General features: G+C 43.4%; 1 protein-coding gene across 4 annotated transcripts in view; it reads left to right on the top strand.

Moving 5' to 3' along the window:
- Window positions 1-19,632, top strand: part of DBNL (drebrin like) — a 41,305-nt gene extending 21,673 nt beyond the window's left edge. Inside the window, exons 6-14 of one of the 4 annotated variants that reach the window (XM_081891012.1) lie at window positions 1,345-1,422; window positions 3,317-3,468; window positions 6,740-6,794; window positions 7,241-7,315; window positions 9,516-9,621; window positions 11,997-12,146; window positions 13,473-13,594; window positions 14,975-15,080; window positions 17,185-19,632. In XM_081891012.1, the coding sequence (XP_081747138.1) occupies window positions 1,345-1,422; window positions 3,317-3,468; window positions 6,740-6,794; window positions 7,241-7,315; window positions 9,516-9,621; window positions 11,997-12,146; window positions 13,473-13,594; window positions 14,975-15,080; window positions 17,185-17,324 (984 nt within the window). In that variant the 3' untranslated portion in view covers window positions 17,325-19,632. The remainder of the gene's footprint in view (window positions 1-1,344; window positions 1,423-3,316; window positions 3,469-6,739; window positions 6,795-7,240; window positions 7,316-9,515; window positions 9,622-11,996; window positions 12,147-13,472; window positions 13,595-14,974; window positions 15,081-17,184) is intronic. The other 3 variants (XM_081891014.1, XM_081891013.1, XM_081891015.1) reach the window with 3 other exon arrangements.
- Window positions 19,633-19,927: the final 295 nt, after the last annotated feature.

The following is a 19,927-nucleotide window of genomic DNA, read 5'->3' as shown; positions in this document are numbered from 1 at the left end:
CTGCAGGAAACAGTATGCACCTAGAGACCTTTCCTTCCACCTTTTTTTTTGGGGGGGGGGGGGAGGCAGGCGTAAGTGCCCCATAATTCTTGCATTCTGGTTGGAAAAATTCATGAGGAAGCTTTAAAATGTCAAATGCAATACATTCCTGAAAGGTCTGTCCTTGCATTTCGTTGAGTAGGATTACCCTACATATCGACATCACTCACTAGATGTTGGGAGCATTTAGCTCTGCAAAAATTAAGACACCAGGTTTAGGAAGTGCTTGGTCAATAGTAAATTGCCTTTTCTTCCTTTTTTTTGGAAGATTTTAGGTTTTAAAATTAATTGTCTGTTTTACTCAACTTCTCACATGCTCTCAGATTAATTTATTTAATATCTGGACGAGTTATTTTTGAGATTGTGTTTATAGGAGTTAAATTTGGCCTTCCAACAAACTTTTTTGGAAGATGAAAGTGATTGTAGGTGGAAGAATGTGGAAATTAAGTAGAAATTTGCAAAAAGGAAATGGACGTTTACAAATTTCAGTACCTGCATCCTAGAGAGAGAGAGGGAGTTTATCCTTTTGCTTTGTGACTTCTGAATGGATCTGGATAATGCTGCCGATCCTGTTTGGAGTTCACAACTGCCATTGCCCCACATGTGTGCTCTGAATCGGCCGCTGATATGACTGATTGCATTTTTTAAAACCTTATTTGTACTGGAAGGTTTGCAGAAAGCAAAGATACTTTTTCTTGATCGTTGATCAGTGAAGCACTCCCCGCTGCAAATATTTCCTTCTTCCTTTTCTTTCTCTTTTGAAGTTCTGTTGCCTCTTCCCCTTGAAAAATCTTATCTCTGTTCTTTTCCTCTTTAGCAGCCACATTTTCACATCCTAGCAAGCCACTAACCATCGTTTACTATGAATGAGCATTGTGCTAATGCATACTCTTGAATTGTACTTGTTTGCAATCTCTAACCAGTCAGATGGGTGGCATATAAATAATATTATTATTACTACTTTTACTTTTCCTATGTAGATGGGCAGACTGGCTAGTAAAATTACTTGGCCCTGTAATGCTTGCACTTTTCTGCGTACCTGAGCTCACAGATGTGAATTAAAATGTGGCTTAATGCATTCTTACTACCTCCTTCCCCAAGACCTTTGCAGCCAGGGAATAGTCTCAGTTTGAATGTCCTCTGTAATGGTTTGAGTAGAATATACAAAGTATTATGTTAACACTTCCCAAATTCAGTATAATGCGGCTCTAAGAAGTGTAGACTTAGCAGCTTCCATGCATTTTATTTAACAACTAATAGCAACTAAGGATGTTTTTTAAACTCTGTGATCCTCTTACACAACAGGGCTCGGTCTACCAGAAAACTAATGCCATGTCCGAGATCAAAAGAGTCAGCAAAGATAGCTTCTGGGCCAAAGCAGAGGTATGTACTTAATCCGAACAACTTCCGTGTGCCTGTTTTTGCTGGGCTGGTCTTGCAGTTCCTTCATGTTTTCACTGCATGCATTATCTCCTTCCTTGCAAAGCAAAAGCAATTAGTTTCAAACCAGTGGAGCAGAGTCTGTGTTTGTAAACTAATCTGTATCAGAGACGCTGTAAAGCATTTTGGTTACATTTTCATTTATATTGGTGCTTCCTGCCCAAAGTATTTCCTGGCATCCGCAGAAAGGGTGTTGTGCCAGCAGTCCCTTTGCACTGGCTTTCTGTTCACTTTCAGGCACAATTCAAGCAGCTGGGTATGACCCGTGGAGCCCTGAATGACTTAGACTCCATTAAAATCTCTGAGATCCACTCAAGCCTCCCCTCTTAATGACAGCAACTCTTTGTCTGGTTCAGATCGAAAAGGTGAGAACAGCAGTCGGCTGTTCACTACTGACAGAACTCCCTTCTCAATGCAAATTTTCCAAGTCCAAGCCCTGGACAATTTTCGGAGCACTGATTTTCAGAGCAGTCTACTGAGCCCAGTAGACGGACTAGTTTTGGGAGCCAGGTTTTAACTTGGGCATGGAGAGAGAAATCAAAATGTTGTGCAGATAGATTATTTCAGTGGTGGGTGAGGATGGAGCATTGTTCTTTTTATATGTCCTGCACCTTCAGAATGTGATGGAATATTTAAAAAATATGAATTATTTGTCCTACTGTGAAAGAGGCACGTTGAAGCACCTTCTAGGGGAGGGCCCTGGAAATAAAGAAATTACCATTCATGGTGGAGTTCTGTATTGTGCTGACCTCATAGAGCTGTGCATGTGTTATTTGTAAAGTGTGTTAGAATAAGGAGTACAAGGTGGTAAGTCGACTTGTCGGCATTAAAAATGGAAAAGAACTAAGGTGCAACCATTGAATACAACATAATTTTGAACCTTTAACTTGGCCACCATAGGCAAATTAGATGTTTCGCCCAGGCAAGTGGCCAGGCTGCCAGAAGAGGTATGGAAAAGCCTTGCACTTTCTTCTGCAATCCATTGCATTTCTGTGCTGGGTAGTGAAGAAGGAAGCAGGCTAACAGCGGAGACAGAAATCACCCCATCCTTTCTCCAGCAAGACACAGAGGGGGTGAAGCTCTCTCCTCCAAATCAAGCACCGAAACCAAGAGGGCTGCCATCAGCCTGCTCTGTTACTACGCTAGACACCCAGCAGGCGAACCTCTTGCACATCATATATCGAAACATACTGGGCTTGTGCCAAAGAGACAGAACAGTCTGTTCCTTTATGACTAGCCCACTGCTGCTAGTTAGTGTAGGCCAGTCTTTCCCAAACTTGGGTCTCGCGTCAGTTTTTGGACTACAACTCCCATCATCCTTAGCTAGCAGGACCAGTGGTCAGGAATGATGGGAATTGTAGTCCAAAAAAACCCTTGATGGAGACCCAAGTTTGGGAAACCCTGGTGTAGACAATACTGAGCTGGATGCACCAATGGTCTGACTTGGTATAGGGCAAATTTCCATGTTCCTGTGCTGGACAAGCAGGATGCGACTTCACCTCATGCGCAGCTGCCATAGAAACAGGGCAGGCTAGTGGAGGAAGGATAGATCAATCCTTTTCTTTGTTCCTATGCTGGATGCACAAGAAGGTGAAGCCCACTCCCACATAAACGGCACAGAAACTCAGTGGGCCGGTGGCAGAGGCCCAGATCCCTTCCTCCATTCCTCCTCCATTGTGCTTCTACATTAGACATGACAGAGGCAAAGCTAGTAATTTTGAGGGGCTGGGTGAATGTTTTAACATAGAGTGTGAGTGGACTGGTGGAAGGGGAGGAAGTAACCTATTCTTCAAAGGTGGCTGCTTTTAATTTGGACTTGTTGCGCTCACCCTTTCAGAAAGATGAGGAGAACCGCCGACTAGAAGAGAAGAGGAAAGCAGAGGAGGAGCGTCAGCGCCTGGAGAAAGAGCGCCGAGAGCGGGAATTGCAGGAAGCAACTTTGCGCGAGCGAAGATATAAGGAGCGAGCCAGTGAGATAGATGCGCAGAAGTGAGTCTGTTTAATTTTAACAAAAGCCACATTAATTGCTACCTCAGCTGAGCAAAGATATATTGGCACTCTAATTTCTGCGAAGAGAAAATTGCTGGGGAGAAGTACCACTTACGCCTCTGTGAATCCAGCCTGAGAATTTACGGCTTCAGTCTAATGATTTTTGTCTTGCAAGATTGGAGTCAAACTCTATCCGGGATATACGTGGCTTATCTTCTCTGGGGTGCTGACCTTGCTCATTCATATCATTGCTCCTTTTCCCTCAACCCACCCAAAACCACACAGGAAGCCCCAAATAATGAGGCAAGCAATGCAGTTTGTGAACCCAAGCAAACACATTGAGTTTTTTCATTTACTTGCCTAAGCGTGTTTCCTGTGAGTTCTGTTGTTACAGATCCGGAGGAAGTCGTCAATGCAATGGCCTATGCCAGTCTTTCTGATACACTGCTTTCCTGTGACCATAAAAGTCCTCCCAGTGTTGTCCCGGGAGCTCAGAGCAGTGCTTTAGCATCTCAAGAATGATGAGACTAGTTGGGCTGAGAGTGTGACCTTCCCACACAGTAAATTTCATAGTTGGGGAGGTGATTTGAACTTTCACAACACTGCAGAAATATTTCTTTTCTCTTTGGAATAGGAGTGAGTGTTAAATATTTAAAAGATATACAGTATAGCCCTGGTTTTGTTTTGTTTTTAAATCAAATTATCTCCAGTACAGATAAATTAAGATACAGTGGTACCTCGGGTTACAGATGCTTCAGGTTACAGATGCTTCAGGTTACAGATGCTTCAGGTTACAGACTCTGCTAACCCAGAAATTGTACCTCGGGTTAATAACTTTGCTTCAGGATGAGAACAGAAATTGCGTGGCGGTGGCATGGTGGCAGCGGGAGGCCCCATTAGCTAAAGTGGTACCTTAGGTTAAGAACAGTTTCAGGTTAAGAACGGACCTCTAGAACGAATTAAGTTCTTAACCCGAGGTACCACTGTACAGTGGTACCTCAGTTTTCGAGCATCTTGGAAGCTGAACATTTCGGTTTTCGAACAACAAAACCCAGAAGTAAATGCTTCTGTTTTTGAACGTGCCTCAGAAGTTGATTTATTTTCCCCCAATTTTCTCCACTGAAATTGCAGGCCGCCCTTTGTGCCTCAGTTTTCAAACGTTTTGGAACGTTTTCAAACGTTCAAACGTTTTGGAAGCCGAACAGTCTTCCGGAACGGATTACATTCGAAAACCGAGGTACCACTGTACTTTAAAGAGGCAGCAGAATAGCATCTGCTATAACAGTAAGCAGCAAAAAAGAGAGAATCGCACATTCTTTAGAAAATGGAGCACTACTGCACTTTCAAAAGAGTAGCCCCCTTGAGGACACCCTGTGACAATCCCAGATGAAATAATGTCCCCCTCTCCTGCCGTGCCCTGCCGACACCAGAAGTAATTGTCTCTTGAGAGCAGGGCTTAGGTCAGATGGTATGTTGTTCCTGGCTTACGTCTCAGTGATGTGGCATCAAAGAGATTTGGGGTGGGGGGTATGATGTTAAAAGTCCTGTGGTGTTCCTGTCACCAGACTTCAGTGAGTCCAGGGGAAATACCCCTGAAGTGCGCAGCCAAAATTATCCTTGCTCCATAGAGACAGATCTTTAGGGGGGACTTCCTTGTAGTTCTTTTCAAAAGTATTTCTGCTGCAAAGGTTGAGGAAACTGTTCTTCGGCATAATGCGCTAAAAATTGAATTTGAACTTGCTGATGGTTTTCCTGTTTCACTGTTTTAAGCTTAGCTTTGAGAAAGCAAAAAGTGTAAAATAAAAACAACATAGACCACAAAATACGTGTGCACTACATAAAAATAGCAGAATACATAAAAACTGAAGTATCTGGAAAAGGCAGAGTATAGCTTGGTATAATATTCCATATAACCATAAAAATGTATTCTGGGGTTATAATCATAGGTTAGCATTGGAGTTAAGTGCAGAATGGGATATGGGATTATTACTGTGTGTGTTAACTTCAGCTAAATGTGCACAGCTGCAAGTGTAGGGTAATGTTTTATGGATGACATGGATCTATTAGGAAAGAAAGAAGGAAAAAATTGCCATGACATTTGCAGTGTGTTAGATTTTATTCACAAACCATTTTAAATGCTAGTTTTCAGGATAGCATTCTCTTATTACTGGTGTGTGTGTGTGTGTGTCTTGTGTGTATATATGTGGTTTGTCTTCTTGGAATTGGTATATTATGAAAATAAAAAGTCTGAAGCATCTTGGTTAAAAAAAGCAGCACTAGCAATTTAAAAGCCTTCTTAAAGATCCAGTTCTGGGTAGGAGGCTGGTTTTCCTTGGGAATGAATTCTATAACCATGGTACTCTCTAACTGAAAAGTCTTTTGTGCCCACTCACTTCATTTCTGAATCAGTTGGAAGGGACCCCATGTGTAATCTAGTCCAATACTCTGCTAATGCGGGAAATCTGGAATGTAGGAAGCTCCATTAACAGTGAGTCATATTTTGGGCCTGTCTAGTCCAGGATTGTCTTTCTACCCCAGCAGCACTGGGACGTGCTAACAAATTAAACCTGGGTTTTTCCTACATGCGAAGCATTTCTCCTTTTCCCCCAAGGAGCTCACAATAGTGTTCTTCTTTCCGCACCCCTCCATTTTATACTCACGGCAACTTGTGAGGGGTAGGTTAGGCTGGGAGAGAGTGACTACTCCAGGGCCACCCAGTGAATTTCATGGCCGAGTTGGAATTGAGTTGAATCCTCGTCTCCCAAGTCCTAGTCTGACGCTCTAAAAATCACTCTCTACAGTCTGCGTTGTGCTCAGCTGCAGTCTGTCCCCATCTACTGTTACGGCACCCATGATGGCTGGTCATCCAGCCTCTGTTTTAGAGTCCTCTGCTGAAGGAGAGTCTCCCATCTTCAGACAACGCACACCATCAGGAAGTTTCTCCTGATGTTCCTTTGTAATCCCCTTGTAAGAGGGGAGCAATGAGTTGTGCACCAGTGTATACATATGCAGAGATGAGGTAGTCCTCCAGTTATCTTGGCCCCAGATCATTTAAGTCTTTAAAGCTTAACACTAGCTTCTGCAATGGGGCCTGGGGACAAAATTGGTTATGTTGGGTAATAGGAATGGGTGCAAACTCTTGGGTTTCTATCCCAGTTGAACGCCAGGTTGAGTCTGAATACAAAGGAGCACTTTTATGTTGAATATTTGAACCATCATTGACATAACTTTGTTTAACTGTGGAGGTTTTTGTTTTTGTTTTAATTTGCAGGAAATTCCAGCAACAGCAGGAAACGGAGTCAGTCAATAAAGAAAAACAACAATGGGTAAGGTCTGAAATTGTCACTTTTCCTGTTGTTCCAAGTGTTCTTTTTAAAAGACTTATGAATACAGAGGGAGCTGTGTTGCCTGTGAAGATCACACAGAACAGCCCCAAGTCCCGTCTTGATATTTGCAGGCAACCACTGGGTTCTAACTGTGAATCTCTAAATGCTTCTTATGCTGTTCATCATTCACGGCTTAAAGGTCCATTTCATTTTTAAGTGTGGTACAGAGAGCTGGATTTGGTGGTGTCTGTTGGTCATCATTTTCTTAGGCAGGCTGCATGACTGGGCAAAGCAGTTCAGAGCAAAGGCTGATCTTCATGTTCATCATATACCCAAGTCTCATTTCTCTTGAGTTGGTTCCATCTTCCAGAGTGCAGACGTCTAGACTTGAGAACTGCCTCTGCTTGACCTTACCATGGGTGTAAGGGAGTCATCTTATATTACAGAAGGAGCAGGAAGAAGACCTCAGCAAGATGCAGAAGGGTTTCCGAAGGAGGAGTGAGTCTGTGGAGAAAGCTCAGGTACATGGGAGAAAGATCCTTGACAGTCCTACTTCTTTCTTACACAGGCTTTGTAACTCCTTAGCATTCAGAGTGATCTGCATCTCCAAATTTTTTCTTTTTACATTGCTTCTCAATATTGGGTCAAAGCAGCAATAGCAACTGCTTTGTTGAAAGGACTATAATCTATCTGTCCCAGTACACTCACTGTTTTCTACACTGCATGCTTCTGTCTAAATAAATAAAATGCTTTCTATATGAATCAGAAAGAACCTGCATACCTTTTCGAAACCTCTTATTGGTTTGGAAAGCCTGATCATTCATAGAGAATCTTCCATTCTTTCTTATTTCTTGGTCTTCAGCACATCTTGAGGCAATAAGTTCCACAATCAAACCTGTGGTGGTGGTGGTGGGATTTCTATGGAGGTGGTAGCTTCCAGTGTATTTTCCTGACCACTTATGAGTGTATATGCCTTGTATACAACCAATCACTACTTTTTCTTGATTCACTTCTGTGGCCTCAGCTCAGTTTTGCAATTGCGCTTCTGGAGAAGCAAGGTACTAGTAGTCTTTGAGTGCTCAAATCATGACACACACATGCAATTTCCACCATACACTTCTTGGCCTTTGTGCCTTCCAAAAAAACTTGCATTTGAATTTTCGGCTGGTGTTGCAGAGAGCTGTTGGCCAGACCTTCACCAAGATTATGAAACCTTGGTTCTGTTCTTAAGAGTGAGCACAACTATTGAGCGCAACTATTTCTCACCCCATGCATTACTTGTAAATAAACCCACCAAAGTTACCAGCTTCCAGAATTCTTGCCAGCCTGCTTTTACTGAGGATCTGGCTAGCAGAGCTCTCGGTCCCTTCTCTGCAAGCCCGCCTTGAACTTTTGCAAGGTTAGTTTCCGCACTGAGTGTGCAGGAAGAAGAGAGCGCTTTGCTTTCTTCACGTCCAGTAAGAAATGTGGTGCCAAAGGGAGGAATGGAGCACACTGTTACCTCCTCATCCTGCAACTCACTGGCGGCCAGGCAAGTAGTGAAATACAAGACACTGTATAACTGCTGGGATGGCAGCATAATATTTTATAAACCATAACCTCAAGTTTGGGGATATTCCACAAGAAGTTATAATGCAGTAGCTATGCACACACATGTGCTCTTGCGCATACGTGCTTTTGGATTCTCGTTAGCATGAAGGTCCAGAATCTATTATTAAAGCTGTCCTCCAGTCAAATGGCTCTTGCAAACTTGTCAGCTGAACTCCCTGCAAGGATTACTGCCTGCACTGCTGTTCCGTTAGAATGACATAAGCTGGGTCTTCTCCTCTGGTGGTGGTCCTGGATGATATCTCTTAGCTGGATCCTCTCTCGCGTCTCTTGGATCTCTTCTTCACCTTTTTGGATCTCTTACTTGGACTCTCTTAAGACTTGCCCAGTTGCATGTGGGCTCCTGATAACTTCCTGTTTCCTCTTTCCCTTTCCGAGGAGCATGGACTGTTTCTTGAGAAATCTCTTTTTAATGCAAGATGGCTGGTTTTCTCATGGGCACCTGTACTCCCTTTGAGCTTCTTGAACAGCATAAGTTATGCCTTCTTGCTAACACTCAGAAAATTTGTGAGGGTCCTTCTCTTTTTTGACAAGGTTGCTTCGGAATCTTCCTCATAGTGGAACTAATTCAAAATCCAGCTTGCTGCATTAAACTCCAGGTCAATCCTCAATAATGAGCATAGTTAAAGGATATACACACAGTGGTTGTGTTTTGCATGAGAATCTCGCATTTCTGAGCAGCCTTACTATCTGACCTTGAAATAGTGAAATGTATTTGTAGGACCAGGATAAGTGTGTAACACTGTAAAAACAAAGCTAGAACTGTGATGCATAGAAGTTTGCTTTTCATCAGGGTAACCGATTTAACCTGATAAAAATGTCCAGGAAATTTTAGCAAATCAACCCGTGAAAGTGTTTCCTCCTTTTTTCCTATGATGTGCAGAGTCTTCTAGCCCTAAAAGAAACCATGAAGACTTTTCTAACGCATTCCTGTATCCCTGGATTTTGCCAGTAAATTGGTTAGCGATGATGAATGAACTGTAATATATTGGCAGCCAATGACAGCACTTCCCCTTGCATGTTGAAGTCAGGTGGAAGCATTGATGCTATTTCTAACCCCCCCCCCAATTGCTGTGTTTCCTCGGAAGTCAGTAAATCTTTCTTTCTGTGCAGGAAGCAGCATCAATAATAGGACAAAGATCAGTGAATCCTCGTGACATCTTCAAACAAAAGGAGAGGTCCATGTCCACTGATGGTGCAGTCGTCAGTTCCCAGCCAGGTATCTGACAGAGCAGTTCTGTACTGGTATTACGCTGGGACTGGAGCGTAATTGCAGATACGCCAGTGGAATGGCCTTTGTATCTGAAACATGCTTAGTCCCTTCAGCACATTGTGCAATACTTGTCTTGCCCACCCCCACAGACAGTGAGCAGGAGCCCCTACATGAGTCAACAAGCCCCTTTTGCTCTCCCCTCTCATTGTTGCCTCTCGGGACCAGTTCAGTCCCCTGCTGCTTTGCATAGAAAGCCATCCTCTCTCCTTCCTTTGGGGAATGCTCTATCCTGCCCCCATCCTATCTGCTAGAGTGGGGCTCAGCACTGGGTGTTTGGGTCTGGAGTCCCAAGGCAAGGTACATGTTGAGGTGAGGACGTGGGTGGCGCTGTGATCTAAACCACTGGGCTTGCCAGTCAGAAGGTTGGCGGTTTGAATCCCTGCCACGGAGTGAGCTCCTGTTGCTCTGTCCCAGCTCCTGCCAGCCTAGCAGTTTGAAAGCACACTAGTTCAAGTAGATAAATAGGTACCACTGTGGCGGGAAGGTAAACGGTGTTTCCGTGTACTCTGGTTTCCGTCACGGTGTTCCGTTGCACCAGAAGCAGTTTAGTCATGCTGGCCCGGAAAGCAGTCTGTGGACAAACGCCGGCTCCCTCAGCCTGAAAGCGAGAGGAGCATCGCAACTCCATAGTCACCTTTGATTGGATTTAACCGTCCAGGGGTCCTTTACCTTTTTCTCTCTTTTTTTTTACCTTTTACACGTTAAGGTTCTAGGAAGAGGTGTGGTTTCAATGTGCTCAGCTCTCTAGGCACATTCCGGAGACTAGTATGTTTTGTGCAAGTGTTCTCCCTTTCATTCTCTCCCTTGTGATCTCAAAGTGTGCACAACATGGGGACAGAAAGAGGGCACCCGGCTATATCAAATCTGAGCTATGACCTCTCTGTTCATGGGATTTATATAGTGGTGGTGGTGTCTTTTGATTGGGTGTTGAGTTACAGAGTATTCTATATTCCTCTGGGTGATGTGCATGCGGCAGTCCCTGCTGCTGGGACAGCTGCCTTTTTCTCATCCTTCCATTGAAGTTGATGGGAGAGAATTTTCTAGGCACTAGGGAATTGGGCTGATGCAAAGTCACAACATTTAGGAAGGTATGACACTGTACTAAAGGGGTATACAATTTGACATTTTGACAAGGGATGCGGGTGGCGATGTGGGTTAAACCACAGAGCCTAGGACTTGCTGATCAGAAGATCGGCGGTTCAAATCCCCGTGATGGGGTGAGTTCCTGCTGCTCGGTCCCTGCTCCTGCCAACCTAGCAGTTCAAAAGCACATCAAAGTGCAAGTAGATAAATAGGTACCACTCTGGCGGGAAGGTAAATGGCGTTTCCGTGTGCTGCTCTGGTTTGCCAGAAGCGGCGTAGTCATGCTGGCCACATGACTTGGAAGCTGTACACCGGCTCCCTTGGCCAATAAAGCGAGATGAGCGCCGCAACCCCAGAGTCAGTCACGACTGGACCTAATGGTCAGGGGTCCCTTTACTTTTACCTTACAATTTGACATATGTGTCCTTCACCCCTGTAACATCCAAGCCTTACCTACAACCGTTTCATTTCAGCTGTTCTCTTTGCCAATAGAATGTTTTCCCTGGTAGACTGTTATACTAGCATGGTATAACTGGTATAACAGGGGTTTACTCCAGATCCTTTCTCCAAATCCTGTAGTTCCTCAGTATAGGATTGCACCCTTAAACAGGATCAGAAGAACCTGGAGGCGGTTATTTTCCAGGACAGATGCTTTCCAATATGCCATGCTACATGCAGTTATACTCTGATCATTCTGTATAAAAGCTAAGGAAATTTAACTATGGTTAACTATGGCACAGATGTTGTTGGGCTGCAGCTCCCATCATCTCCCATCGGGCATGCTGGCTGGGGCTGATAGGAGGTGGTGTGCAACAAAATTCAGAGCATTGTACGTTCCTTATCCCTGAATGGTTAAACAAGTATTTAAAAACAAAACCAAAAAAATGGTATTTCTTTTTAAACATAGTGTCTGAACTGGCAAGCCGTAGTTATGGGACCAGAGTGCAGATACTAATTAAAAGAGCAGCATTCTAAACCATTCTATTTTTCTGTCTGTCTGTTCATTATAAAAATGTTGATTATGTCTATCTCTGTAATAGCTGACCGAGACAACTAACAGCTATAAAATGATAACATCACAATAAAAAAGTAGTACGGTGTATACTAAAATGATTATTGTAGAAGGCAATAATGAACTAAATCACATGGGTTGTCTAAGGGCTACTTAGTGAATGGTCACGGAAAGATGCGTCTATCTCACCATTTTGTGTGTTGTCTTGATGTGCCCCCTTTCCCAGGGAAGTTGCGGAGCCCCTTTCTCCAGCAGAACAGTCAAGCAGAGGCTCCCGTATCCCCTGTCCACCCTGCCGTGCAAGATGTTCACCCTCCTCCTGTTGTCCGTTCGTCTGTACACGATACACCTCCAGTCTCTCCCGTTCCTGAACTTGGTAAAGCTAATATAAGAGAGCTTATGGATTCAGTTCCTTGATTATGGCAGGTTTTTAATAGCTGAAGATGTTCAGGTAGTCACCCATGATCTGTTTGTCCCAAGCATAGTGAAGGAGGCGTGTATAACAAACACAACTTGAAATCTAGTTTCATGGGGAGGTGTATATGTACTTAAAACTCTTTTTGTTTCCATTCCATTAAAACAAAATATTTCCCCCCTAAATATTCCTTGGGCTACATAGCTACATTTTGAAAAACTAGGTGGGTTTCCAAATCCTTCTTGCACACGCACGCATGCGAGCGAGCGAGCGCATACACACACTGCTTGTATAAAATGTCCCTATACCACTATATGTAGATCTTTATATTTTGCTCTAGGAAAGACAGTAGCTTTTGTAACGAGCAAGCTTAAAAAAAAAGCTGATTATTTTTCAGTTTATTCAGGGAATTCCCGACATTTGTAAGAGTTTTAGTGGATGGCTAAAGATGAGAGAATGGGAAGGCAAGTAAAAAGGTACTAACCTGCCCAGAAAGGGAGGGATATAACTGCTTAGGCTGTTCTGCTAAATCATCTGAGAAAGCTCATATGCTCAAAGACTGTGAGGGAGGCACTGCAAGTTAAAACGGAAACCTGGTGGTTCCCATTGAATCATTGGACTCATAATTGAGGCTGAACATTATCTACAATTGTCTTACATTTTGCTATAAATATCTGTAAGCATAAGAATTAGATTCACCATATAGTGGTATTAGAATTTTTTTTAAAAAAAAAAAGTTGAAGGATACTCTCATCATAAAAGAAATATTTTTTTTTGCAAAGGGTAATTCTTCATTAATTAATAAAAATGAAGAGTTGCTATACAGTACATTTTGAAAAAGACAGTTCCTTGGTGGCAGGCTTGCAATTTAAATACTTAGTCAAATATAGGACAGGTGACAGTCAAAGGTCACAGCATGACTTTAGTTGATAGGAAGAAGTGAGGTGTGGCAGAGGTGAATCCATATACCTATAGGGTGATCAGAACTGCAAAGAGATCCAGCAAAAATGCTTTTAAAAAAACCATGTCTGGACTGCTGCTCTAAGCATGGGAAGACTTTATATTCATATCTAATATCTAATAACATTGGGGTGCCATCATCAAGCCATTCATTAATGGATCCAATCATTCCATTTGAGTAGCAAACTTTCTCCTGCATTCCTCTTGCCTGCTGCCTTTGAGATTGTGTGCAGTATTTGTGGCTTCTCTGATTGAAGACCCGTTCAGAAAAGATGAAACTGATAGCAAACCTAATGGCTGAAACAGAAGAGTGTGTTGTTCTTCCAGGTGATTCTGTCAGGCAGAACAACTACAGATCATGCGCTCCGACCTACGAACCAGAAGAGAAACACGAAGCTGTGTACGAAGAACCCCCTAGTGAACGAGTTATCTATGATGAACCCCCTGAGGTTAGTCTCCATGCACATGAGATCATTTCCTGCCTTATTTATGCCAATGTGCCTCTTACATTCTGCTTGCAAGTGCTGTTGATTATGTACCCAGAGTGGTGCTACTCATGCGCAAGGGGAAGGGATCGGTAGGTGTGTTGCTGTGCTCAGTTCATGTTACTGTGCATGTGCATAACAAAAAACCGAGAGAGGGAAGGGAAGATTGTGGAAGACGGCATGGGTAATTTGCTGGAATTGTCAGTGGTCAGGGATGATGAGAGTGGAAGTCTATAGCAGCCAGAAGGCACCCCATTGGTTATCCTCAAGATAGTGCTTCAGCTCATATGCTCAGAAGAACAGACTGAATTCTTTTATTCACTATGTCAGTGATGGTGTCTCTAAAGACCCACCCATCACACATTCATCAGTCCTGGGATGCGTTATTGGGATACCTTTACACCACTTGCCTTTTGTATCCTATACTCAATTTTTCTGTTTCAGTTTTGAGTAGACCATATGTTACCTGTATCTTGATGGAAGGTTGACTTTGCTGCTTGGGTTTTTAAAATTTGTTTTCCTTTAAAACATCAATAAATTTAAATGTGATACACTTAGTATGCCATAGCCTTTAGTCAACCTCCTCCGAGATAATGATGGTTGACCCTCATAGTTTGAGGAAGCCCTAATAAACTCAATAATAGGGAAAAATAGCCACTAATCTGTTTTGCTCCAGCATAACATTGTTGTGCAAGGGAGCGTAGAAACAGACTGCGGATTTTGTATTTGTGCAATAGTTTGCTCAATCTGTTGCATGACAAGTTTCTTCTAGAACAGCTGTTGCTGTAGATTACCTGTCTGCTAGCACAAGGAGCCTTGCAGTAGCAGAGGGAGAATGTTTGCTCCAGACCTATATAAATGAATAAAGATTGTATTCACATTACATCTGAACCCAGGGTTGTGGTTTGTTTCTCCCCAACAAGCCGGGATCTCTGGCCACCCTTAAACCACCCTAACACCTTGGGTTCAGAGGTTTAAATATGACTTCCTGGTTCATTTCTCCACTCACACAAAGGGAGAGATGAAGCAGGAGCTGTCTGGAGTTCAGGCTAGTGCACTGCCCATGCCTAAGAAACCATGATAAGCCGAAACCCATCGTTTACTGTGGCACATGAATGCAGCCACTGTTGTTCTATCTGCTTCTTTCACCCTTCCATCTTCTTGCTCTGAATTCTCCACCCCCCAAGCAAGCACCTTTAACATGTATAAACTGGCGTATATTTGATGCATGGGTTTTGTTTGTTGGAGTTTAGATGGAAGATTTTTTTAAAAACTAATGACCCTTGGTAGCTGTCAGTACCATTTGAAATATCCTGCTTCATTCCGTTAACTCTTCCTCTGCAGGAACAGCCCGAAGATACTAAATATGACTATGTTGAGAACTACCAACAAAATCTTAACTTGGAGGGAAAAGGCTTATGCGCTCGAGCTCTCTATGATTATCAAGCTGGTATGTTCTGTGTCGTTTGTTTTCTTCCATTAACCAAAATGCTTGCCTCTGGGCATAGTTTTCTCACATTGTGCCCCATATAGAGTAGGTCCTGTCCCAATTTAGTAGTTAAAGGAGGGACAGGACAATAGGTGGCTGGTGTGATGGCCAGGGAAGAAGGAACCAAAAAGAGTGAAGCATAAGTATCCTTTATTCTGGCTATCAGAAGCCGTACTTGAAACACACTCTTTCCTATAGTTGTTATCATCTGTTGTCTAATCTCCCTTTTTAAAAAATAAAAACGTTGGGGAGATTCTTAGGAATTCTGATATGTGCATTTATTCTACAACAGGAAGATTCCCTTCCTGTGCTGCACAGTGACAGCCACAGAGATGGTAACTGGGAGCAATAGGTTTTAGTCACAGCACAAAGCATGTGTTGTAGGAAAGGGTCAAGGAGCACTTCTCTATGAACACTTGCTGTCTCTACTTGATTCATGGCTGGTATTTGCAGCTGATCTCAAAGTGCATGGCAGTGTATGGGGGGGGGGAATGCAACCTCATTCATATGTTGGGATGAAACCTTTTTCAAAAGAGGGTTCCATAAGTAAAACCAGCCCTGAAAGGTAGCACAGACACTGGTGCACTGAAGTAATGTTTCATACTATCCCCCGGGAGTCATGACCGCTGTGCAATATGACATCTAGAAATCTTTGATGGTTGTCAACAGCAGTCCCTTATGCAACGTATTTGTCAGATGGCTGTTGCGGTTGCTTGAGAGTAACCAGGCAGGACTCCAACCTTATTTTGGTACTGTATTTATTTACAGTAAAGAGCCCCAGAGCTCATGTCTGGCTCAATCGCTAGCAGAATTTGGGAGTGGTCTTTTTTTTGGACCTCCCCCAACGTAAGAGTTTCGTTACCCCCAACGTTCTCCTTCCCTCTTTGCGCCTTAGGCTACTGCGTAGGATGGGCGATGACAAGGGCGTGTTTCCCTCTTGTCTGGCTTGCCCAGGAGCGGTGTTAAGGCTCCCACCAGCATCCTCTGGTCCTTGCACCTCTTTCCCACTGGAGGTGAGGCTTTCCTCCTCCCCGGAAGAGGAACTGCTTCGCAAGATTTTCGGAGGCTCCCTGTAACACAACTGCCCTTCTATTTATTGCCTCTGAGCCAATGGCAGTTCCCTGACAGTATTACAGCAGTTTAGCTTCAGCATCATAAATTTTCTAACTGCAGGGCTACTTCGCAAATGAAGCCTCAGCCTGCACTTACTTTGGTATTGAACGTTCTAACAGAACCTGGTACCAAGACATCAGCCCCCTTTCTAAAGGATGATGGACATTCCTAGTTCAAGATGTAGATAGGCCAAAGGAACGTACCTCTGTGGTAGAGCTCTGCAGGCGGAAGTTCCCAGGTTCAGTCTCTGGCATCTCCAGTTAAAAATGGATCAGTTGCAGGTGATATGAAAGGTCTTCACAGGAGACCCTGGAGAATTGCTGGCCATTGACGCAGTCACTACCAGGCTTAGATATACAAGTTGTCTGTCATCGTATAAGGCCTTTTCCTGTTTGGGTGGGTTAAGTTCCATTCTATGTCATCTCTGCCCCCCACTAGAATCCCTGCAAAGACAGATATGCATTAATGTTGCCAAGCAAGGTGACATAGCCAGGATCTCTTGGCTGTTAAGGCGGGGTCAGCAATCTTTTTCAGCCGTGGGCCGGTCCACTGTCCCTCAAACCATGTGGTAGGCCGGACTGTATTTTGAAAAAAATATATGAATGAATTCCTATGCCCCACAAATAACCCAGAGATGCATTTTAAATAAAAGGACACATTCTACTCATGTAAAAACACCAGGCAGGCCCCACAAATAACCTAGAGATGTATTTTAAATAAAAGGACACGTTCTACTTATGTAAAACTCACTGATTCACGGACTGTCCGCGGGCCGGATTGAGAAGGCGATTGGGCCGCATCTGGCTCCCAGGCCTTAGGTTGCCTACCCTGACTTAACGCATAACTAAACTGTGTCAAAGCGGCCCTGAGTATTCACTCTTGCTGGGCTATATATGCTCCTTAAACAAGTAATTGTTTTTCCCCTGAAATCTTGTCTGTTCCCACCTTTCAGCTGATGACACGGAGATCTCTTTTGACCCTGAGAACATTATCACCAGCATTGAGATGATCGATGAGGGCTGGTGGCGTGGTTATGGTCCCGATGGTCACTTTGGGATGTTCCCTGCCAACTATGTAGAACTCATTGAATAATGGGCCTTTGCCGGAGGAAGAATGCAAGCAATACCTGAAAGAACAACCCTCATCAAATCCAATTCTTCAAGGTGGAATTGTGTGGCTTTTTAAGAGTGAAGTGCTCGTTGCTCTGTACCCCTGTTGCTGGAGCAGTATCTGTCCCTGCCCAGTGAAGCAGACCTCTTCCTTTCCCTCCTTTTAATTTTCCTTAATGGGTACTTTTCAAGTGAAGGTAGGGAATCAGTCTTGACATTGCATAACGCTTTCCTTCACTTTTTTTTAATGGAAAAATTTCCCTTTAGCACACCCTCTTCAATCACACAGAGAGACGCTCTGAACACCAGTGTGGAGTATTTAGAAGATAGTGCTTAGCAGAAATAGATTCCTAACCTTCCCTTCTCCCCAATGCAAACTGATTTTTTTCATTCCGTGTGTTGCAACTTTCTAAGATAGCATAAGGAGGTATCTTAAGAAACATCTACTGCGTTTACTTAATAGCCTGTGTAACTTGTCTGTGTGATTCGGGCCTGCAGTCCACAGTTATTCCAGAGCACTGGTTTGGAGAAAATGGATTGCGAGTTGCAGGCTTCTCCGCTCCCTTTTCTTTGAGATGCCAATCCACTAGGAGCTGCTTCAGGGCAACCCCTGTCGAAATGAATGGTTTTGTGCAATCACTCCCCAGTGTTCTTGTGCAACTTGCCTTCCATTTCAGTGGAGTCATTCCTGAATGGGAGATTGTGCCCTCGAACTACTCTAACCTTTGTGCAAGGACCAAGTTGCCTGGCTTTTAGGTTGTTAAGTCTGTGTGGAAAATTCCCCCCTTGCTTTTAAAGTAAAAGCTTGCCATGTTTCTTGAGACATGGCTTCAGAGACAAAACACCATTAAAGCAGGTAATAGACAAATGCCCTGCAAGCAATGCTAGCTTTCAGCTGTGCTGCACATTGCTTTAAATACAATGCTCTGTCTGTACATGTTTGTGTGGTTTGGTTCATATGTGAGGGACTTGATTTCTGCATTACCTTTTCTGGTTGTTGTTTTTTAAAAAAGCCTTATGTTGCATATACATAATATTTGGTTTAATTCCTCCCCTCCCCTTGAATATTCAAATAAAACAGAACCTAAAAGAAACCTCAGACACAACTGAGCTCTCAGGAGTGTCCCAGATTTGTGCTGTGTAATTGCGTGACACTGTGCATCACTGACTGACACCAGCTAATAGTACTAAACTAGTAAGGGTGTTTGTGACTCATGCCTGGGTTCAGGTGCTGAATTTTAAGTGGCTTTCATCCAACTCCTACTGAGCATCACCTCTTTATGACGTACTAGCTACAGGTGTATGTTGTTGTTTTTTAAAAAAAATTAGCCATTTTTAACATTCCTGTTATTTGTCTTGCTCAAGGCAGCCTGGATAGGATTCTCAAGGAACTTCAAACATGCACCTGAGGTCGAGAATGAGTATTATAAAGGTTAATCTGTTTGCTTAGGGTGTAAAAGAAATGGCCTTGCAAGGTTCAAGTCCTGTCTCCCCTGCTTTTATGCATGATGTGGTGGTGATTATGGAACTAAGAGATTCTAAGGGAGTTCTCTGCTGATCTCCCAACTAAGTTGTAATCAGTGGCATTTTAGAAAGTGACAGGTTTTTTATTTAAAAAAAGATAGGGAGCAGCTTCCAGAAAGTGGCTGTTTAATTTCCACATGCTTCTTCATTCTGGATCTGCAGAAGCTAAAGCTAAACTATCCATCCATTTTAATTCAGCATTTCTGTCTTATGCCCCCACTCCAGGTAGTCAAAATGGTGTTTTCCAGATGCTGTTGGACTGCAACTCCCACCAGCCCCTGGCCAGAGTTGATGGGAGTTGTAGTCTAGCAGCGCCTCGAGGGCACCATATTGGCTTGAGATGTAGTGGAAATCTTTTCAGAAGCGCTCCCCATGGTAACTCCCCATTACAAATGAATATGGGGCCTCTTTTGCCCTGACAGCTTTGGGGAATATTTTGAATGGACCATGCTTTAATCCCCCCCCCCCTTAATTCCATCTTTCCCATTCAGGAACGATTAAGACATGTTCCCTTTGGGATGTTTGCGGCAGGCGAGCCATGGCTTCACAGGGAATTCTTTAGAGTTGATTCTTATTAGAATTGCTAATCATCTGCTGGAGGATCATTGCTATTTCGGTTTCTGCTGTTCACTGCATCTCCTGTTCATATCCTCCTTTTTGCCAGCCTTCTGCCGTGCATGAAGATTTGGGAGTGGGGAAAAGCTTGTGACTTGTATCAGGATGATCTGAATAATAATAATAATAATAAAATGAAGTGATTTAAATTACTCCAGTGAATGGTGTGTGTTTGTTTCATGTGCGGTTTGCTCCCTGCCCTTTCAAGGTCAAAGAATGGCTTTGGTCTTGAGTTATCCATGTCCTCAACTGAGTATCTAATAATAATTCCTTTATTGTCAATGTACAAACTGTGTACAATGAAATTAACCAAGCCTCCCCCCCAAACACTTAGTCTCATTGCACTCTGTGTGCTTATCGCACAACACACAAACCCCAAAAGTCAGTTGCGCTATATTATTTTCTGTTCAGCAGCCTAACAGCCCACGGATAGAAAGTGTTTTTTAG

The sequence above is a fragment of the Podarcis melisellensis genome, assembly GCF_964234715.1.
Source record: "Podarcis melisellensis genome assembly, chromosome: 15".
Classification (NCBI taxonomy): Eukaryota; Metazoa; Chordata; class Lepidosauria; order Squamata; family Lacertidae; genus Podarcis; species Podarcis melisellensis.
This window is presented reverse-complemented; position numbering and strand designations above follow the sequence as displayed.